Raw genomic sequence first — 6,699 nt, 5'->3', positions numbered from 1 at the left:
TCTACTGGTGTGCCTGTAGGAAAATCCAGCTGTAAAATGAAGATCTCTGTAGACCGATATTCCATAACAAAGGATTTATGTATCCATTGTACATAAAGAATGCACAGAATAATGGAACAGGCTTGTTTATTCACCATTTGGTATTACAATTCTCAGAAAGGCTGAAATACCCACTTCAACAAGCCTGATTTAATTTGATTGCCATCTTCACAAATCAGCTCATCTGCCATAAAGGGCAAATCCATCCAAAAGGGATATAATTTTGCACAATTGCGGGCAAGCTGAATGATACGCCAACTTTTGTACATCTGTGAGATGGAAAGATCCCACACAGAATTCCCAGTTACCTAGCAAACAAAACACCAAATGATGAAGTTACACTGCCTCACAGACTGTCATAAAAAAAAAACAACCCAGGTGGTCAACGGTGAGTGGCCTTGTGGAGGAGCAAAAAAACAGTTCATTGCAGGAAAATCTTATCAAGGCCAACTGTGAAAAATATGAAGCAGCCAGGTAATAACCCAGCTGTGTCCATCAAAAAAACTGATATCACCTTCAGGTGGAGATGTCCTTTAATGGTGAGGTAAAGCATCTAAAAGTGCCATTGGTCCTATCTTTCCAAATATCCCATTACACTCTCCAAAACAGCCAAAGAGCATCCTTCGAATCATTTGCCCCCTAAACAGTCAACAACGCCATTACTCCTAAGCCCGTTGAAGAAAAAGAAGTTGTTATGTGGGGCATCTCGTTGGGACAGGGCCTAGATGAAAAGAGAAATACATTTGTCAATATGTGAAAAATACAAAAATACAAATCATATATGCCTACTGCATGGTCATATTTACCTTCACAATTTCTTGACCCAAAACGCCTCCTACCACTGCACAGACAGGTGCCATCTCAGAAAAACAATAGCTGAAAAAGAAGTAAAGTAGCCATCAACTGCCCTGCTCAACATCAGTTTGATGGAGATTTTTAAGTACCAAATAAAATAAAGTTTCCTGGTTGGATTAGGAAGGCAATGCTAACAGGTTACGGAGGCCTGTCCACCAAGAAATATTTGAAGATTGGTGTGGTATGGGTGACTTTCTCCCACCTTTAGTGAAAATGTTCAGAAATAAAACCTCTCTGGACAAAAGTATCCAGTACTTGTGCATCTCATTGTTTATCCCCCATTGGCTATGTTATCCTACGAGACACCAACACCTAACTATGTTACACAAAGTCTCTAGTGCCTCACCTTCTGTATACCGCTTAATGCCTCAACCCTAACCTACACAGCCACAGTAATGGGGGAATGGTTCATTAAATAAAAAAACAACTTCTAGAATAAGCATGACACTTTTAGTGGTATTTGGGTGGTTTGGAAAAGTTGGGACAGGTTATATGGGTTGGTCTGAAAATGTACCTTGTCACAAGACAGGGAAAACCAACACTTACAAGCTACGAGTTTTATAAATGTTCACAGTCCAGGTTTTTAAAAACTTTTGAATGGCTTACATCAGGTCTACATACAAATATTTGCCTACTGGAGACCCTACACTGTATTGAGTGTCGTAATTGTGCAAAGGTGCGCAATACATGAGCCCTTGTATTGCCACATTATCTGCTTTCTTGTTAAATAGTTGGACACATTTTTGCTCAAATAAGTGTCCACAAAAGCCAAAAAAAAAAAAAAGGGATGATCAGTCTGGATGTCACACCACTTCCTCAAACTCAACTTTTCCAAAACAGAGCTCATATTTCCTCCCCCACAAGCCTTTTCCCCTGACTGTCAAGATCAGTGACGCAACCATCAACCCATCCCCCACATGCCAGGGTGCTAAGTGTTATTTCGGACTCTGACTCTCCTTTCGACCCCACATCCATTCACAGTCCAAAGCTTGCTGCCTCAACCGCTGCAACATCTCCAAAATACTCCCCTTCCTAACAAAACGCACTACAAAGCTTCTAATCAATTTCCTGGTTCTCTCACTTCGACTACTGCAACTCCCTCCTCACTGACTTACCTTTACATAGGCTAGCCCCCTTCCAGTCCATCATGAATGCTGCTGCCACTAATCCACCTTACAAACTGCTCAGTATCTGCCACCCCGCTCTGCCAATCCCTCCATTGGCTGCCACTCACCCAACAAATTAAATTCAAAACACTAATAACTCACATAGTCATTCACCTCTCCACCCCTAGCAACATCACTAACCTAGTCTCAAAATAACAACTAAATCGATCTCTTTATTCGTCCCAAGGCCTCTTGCTCTCTAGTTCCCTGGTCACTGCCTCCTATGCGCTCCTCCAGTTCTTCTCCTGAGCCTCTCCCATCCTTTGGAATTCCCTACCTTATCCACTTTTAGGTGATCCCTGAAAACCTCTCTTTAGAGAAGCTTATCCTGCTTCCGCATAACTATACTTTTATTTTCTCCATCAGCTCATCCCCCACAGTTATTACCTTTTGTATCACTTGACGCTCCCTTTTAGATTGTAAGTTCTAACGAGCAGGGCGCTCTAATTCCTCCTGTATTGAATTGTATCTGTACTGTTTGCCCTCACATTGTAAAACGCTGTGCAAACTGTTGGTGCTATATAAATCCAGTATAATAACCAGTTATGAAAAACCAAGAGCCCTTTTCACACTGGGCAGACTTATTTTGATCAGCAACAAATCTGTCCACTGATCCACTGCTGATCAGAGCCGGGTGAGCAGATGACAGGTCTGTCCGCTCCGTTTATGCAGAGTGGATATGGACAAAGCCCACACTGTTCTATGGGTGGTTGGGTTTAAATGAACTTCGCTGTCCATGTACACCAGACTACCTCTGATTGGGTCCGCCTAGACAGAAGTCAAATTCTTGTTTGTTTTTAGTGGACCGGATCAAAAGCAGGAGGTTGTAAATTGACAAGTCCGTTTACACCCGCTGGTCCGTGGTGGTCAATGGAGGCTCCAATCAGGTCTCCCTGAAAAAGTGACAGGACCTGATTAGAATAGTCATGTGAAAGGGGCCTAAAAAGAAACTTCAATATTCAGGACTTTAATTGGTATTCAATCCAAAACCAAAAATATTAATTGAAGCTTACTAATCAAAATGTGGTGGTTGCATTTTATTTATTTTTTTAGGCTTTCGTCTGTTTTCACTTAGTGATCTGGCCAGTAACACGCCTTGTATTAGAGTGACCCCCCCCACTCTAGATGAAGGAGCACAGCAGACAGCAGTATGGTCAGTCTGGGGTGCGGGTAGTGTTAAGATGGACTAGCAGATTTAGATACACTAACAAAATTGAAGTCAGATTTCAGCTTACACTTTATAAGCAGTTACAGAAAACTGTTTTGTTCCTTTTCGGATAAAGGTTTTACATAAGTAGAAGTGAATTATTGCAAGCAGCCCTGTCAGTGGTAGTTTGTGCCAACATTAACTGCTACATATGCAAGGGAGCTTGTCCTGTTAAAAACCAACAGACTTATTGGGTGGATCATTCAGTAAAAATAGAAAGCTAAAAAAAAAAAAAAAAAAAAAACTATTGCAGGCATTATATCTAAGAATTGGTTAGTGGCAATAAAATAAAATGTTTGCCTTTGGGTTTAACACACAAGGCTAACACACCAGGGTAACTATCCTGATCATTAAGGAAAAATAAAAAAGCATTAGCCAAGTCCAATGAGATTTGCAAGTTAGTCACAAGGTTCAAAATAAAGATTTTTTTTTTCCCTCGTGTAAAGCTTTGTGAATGAAGCCTAGTCCCACAATTATGTGATATACTCCCACAAATTTTTACATTGTGTGCAGGCTTAACTATTGTTTTACAAGTTATGCAAACATCTGCATGACAACCATTGTTGTATCACTATTCTTTAGTGAACTTTCAATTATAGCAAAAAATGAAATTCCAAAAACATCAAAATTACCTAGCAAAGTCTTCTTCCAGGCGATCAGGGTTAACACTCATGGAATCCAGCAGATCATTGCGAATCTGCAGCAAGAGATCACAGTCTTCCTGAAATGTGCTGGGCTGGGGGTCTCTCCCCTTATCGGTACGGAACTTCATTATTACTGTGGAGAGAGGAGATTCATCAGTGCATGAGCTGCATACCCTCAATTTATGAATAGGAGGAAATTATCAAACGATACAAGACATGCAATAACATTATGTGGTCCATTCCTTCACCACCTCTACAGCTATTCTCTGTATCAGTGACAGGGAGTTACAGAAAACAAACTTAATTGTTCTTATATCCTATGAATATGTAAAAAAACTTCCTGCCAGGTGTCAGTAATGGACTGTGTACAAGTTACAGCTGTAGTGTTTTTATGTGAATGTTCAGAAGCCACAGGTGGACGAAAACTAAAGAATACTTTGCACATTTCACCCTAGGCTGGTGTGCATTTCACTGTGCAGTGTACCAGTCAGTAAGGGCTCATGCACATGGGAGCTTAAAGAATACATTTACTTAAAAAATTACGCATTTTGCAGGTAAAAAAAAAAAAGTGCCTGCAGAGCATTTCACCCACAATCAGCAGATGACGGGTACAAGGTTAGGCTCACAGTACACTGTCTGCCCGTACCTCCCATACAGGCAGACCGTCTGATTCTTCCTGGACTTCAGGGACAATGAACTACAAGAGCGCTCACCAGTGCCCCCACAGTTCATTAAGAAATGCAAGCCATCTGCCACAGTGGTACTTGTAGTACATTCACAGATCTGTGTGAATGACACAGATGTGTGGGCGGACCCTAAAGAACCGCAGTTTTTAAATTGTGACAGCAGGTGCTTAAGTAAAAGGTTACGCCTTGAATACAGGTGTAACGTGTACTATGTTACTAAAGGTGAACTTATCCTTTAACCAATTCAGCTCCGGAAGGTTTTACCCCCTTAATGACCAGGCCATTTTTTGAGATTCAGAACAACGTTATTTTAATTGCGCAGTCGTGCGACGCTTTACCCAAATACAATTGATGTCCTTTTTCCTCACAAATAGAGCTTTCTTTTGGTGGTATTTGATCACCTCTGCAGTTTTTAGATTTTGCGCTATAAACAAAAAAAAAAGAGCAACAATTTTGGAAAAAAAAAAAAAAAAAAATACATATTTTTTGCTTTCAGCTATAAAACATTCCCAATATAAATTAAAAAAAAAAAAAAAAAAAAAAAAAACACAATTTATCAGTGTCGGCCAATTTGTATTCGGTTACATATTTTTGGTAAAAAAAATAATATTCCAAAAAGCGTACAGTAAAACCTTGGATTGCGAGCATAATTCGTTCCGGAAACATGCTTGTAATCCAAAGCACTCTTATATCAAAGCGAATTTCCCCATAAGATATAATGGAAACTCAGATGATTCGTTCCACAACCATTTATTCATAAATCCTTCAGTTTATAGTCCATATAAAAAGATTATAGCATTGCGAGAGGTTATACAACCATAAAATGTCCATCCACAAATAGCCGCTTCCACAAGGGGATTAGAAGCAAAATCCAGCAGGAGCTACAGAGTATTAAAGAGAAGAGAGGCGCCTCTAAGTGTAGCAATATGGTTCCATTTAATGAAGGTACAACATTTAGCAACTCACATGATTGATGAATAAAACAGGCACATCTAAGTATGCAGGCATTCAGGGTAAAGCTGTCCACATAGACTATCTTCTGCACCACCGGCTGCCAGTCTGTAGTCCTGACCAGGAAGACCACCCTGCAGTAAATCGATCTGAAAGCAAGGGACAGCATGGAAGGGATGACGTAGATGGCGGTGCGGAGGATGGTCTATGTGGACAGCTTTAGCCTGGATGCCTGCATCCTTAGATGTCCCTGTTCCAATCATCAACCATGTGAGTTGCTAAATTTTGTACCTTCATTAAATTTAACCATATTGCTACACTTAGAGGCGCCTCTCTTCTCTTTTATACTCAGCTGTGACTTGAGGCTACTTGTATATCAAGACATCGCTTGTATATCAAGTCAACATTTATTTGAAAATTTTGCTTGTCTTGCAAAGCGCTCTTAAACCAAGTTACTCTCAAACCAAGGTTTTACTGTATTTTTATTGGTTTGCGCAAAAGTTATAGCATTTACAAACTACGGGATAGATTCTTGGACTTTTAATTGTACTTTTTTGTTTTTATTAGTATTGGCGGCAATCAGCGATTTTTAGCGGGACTGCGACATTGCGGCGGACAGATCGGATCCCTGACATTGACACTTTTTGGGGACCAGTGACAATACAGTAATCCGTGCTAAATATTATGCACTGTTTCTGTATAAATGACACTGGCAGAAAAGGGGTTAATACTGGGGTTGACTCTGTTAACCTATGTGGCTATGTACACAGGTATTTAACGCCGTATTTGAAGAGGAACGTTTACAGGCAAAGAAAAAAAAAAAAAACAAAACGTGCATTCTGATGGGAGCTTATGAGCATCATTTATCGGCTGCTTCAGTTTTTAGATATTTTTGTCAGATGTTACTATGGTATACTGAAGTAGAATTACAAGCATTTCATAACTGTCAAAGGCTTTTTATTGACAACTGCATTAAGTTAATTTATTAAGAGTCAACATTTGCAGTGTTAAGCCTTCTTTTTCAAGACCTCTGCCAGTTGCCCTGGCATGCGGTCAATCAACTTCCTGACTGATGGCAACCCATTCTTGCATAATCAATGTTTGGAGTTTATCAGAATTTGTGTGGGGGGGGGGGGGGGGGTTTGTTGACC

At 40.2% G+C, this 6,699-nt stretch overlaps 1 protein-coding gene across 1 annotated transcript in view; it reads right to left on the bottom strand.

Annotated features, from left to right (window-relative positions):
• Positions 1 to 435: 435 nt before the first annotated feature.
• The window catches only part of SAE1 (SUMO1 activating enzyme subunit 1), an 89,350-nt gene continuing 83,086 nt past the window's right edge, over positions 436 to 6,699 (bottom strand). Inside the window, exons 7-9 of the mRNA XM_082264364.1 lie at positions 3,900 to 4,044; positions 846 to 915; positions 436 to 760 (exon numbers count right to left, since the gene is read on the bottom strand). Of these exons, the coding sequence (XP_082120490.1) occupies positions 668 to 760; positions 846 to 915; positions 3,900 to 4,044 (308 nt within the window). The 3' untranslated portion in view covers positions 436 to 667. The remainder of the gene's footprint in view (positions 761 to 845; positions 916 to 3,899; positions 4,045 to 6,699) is intronic.

This window comes from Pelophylax lessonae (genome assembly GCF_965119305.1).
Source record: "Pelophylax lessonae genome assembly, chromosome: 7".
In the NCBI taxonomy this organism is placed as follows: domain Eukaryota; kingdom Metazoa; phylum Chordata; class Amphibia; order Anura; family Ranidae; genus Pelophylax; species Pelophylax lessonae.
Note: the sequence above shows the minus strand (reverse complement) of the source record. Positions and strands in the feature narration are given on the sequence as shown.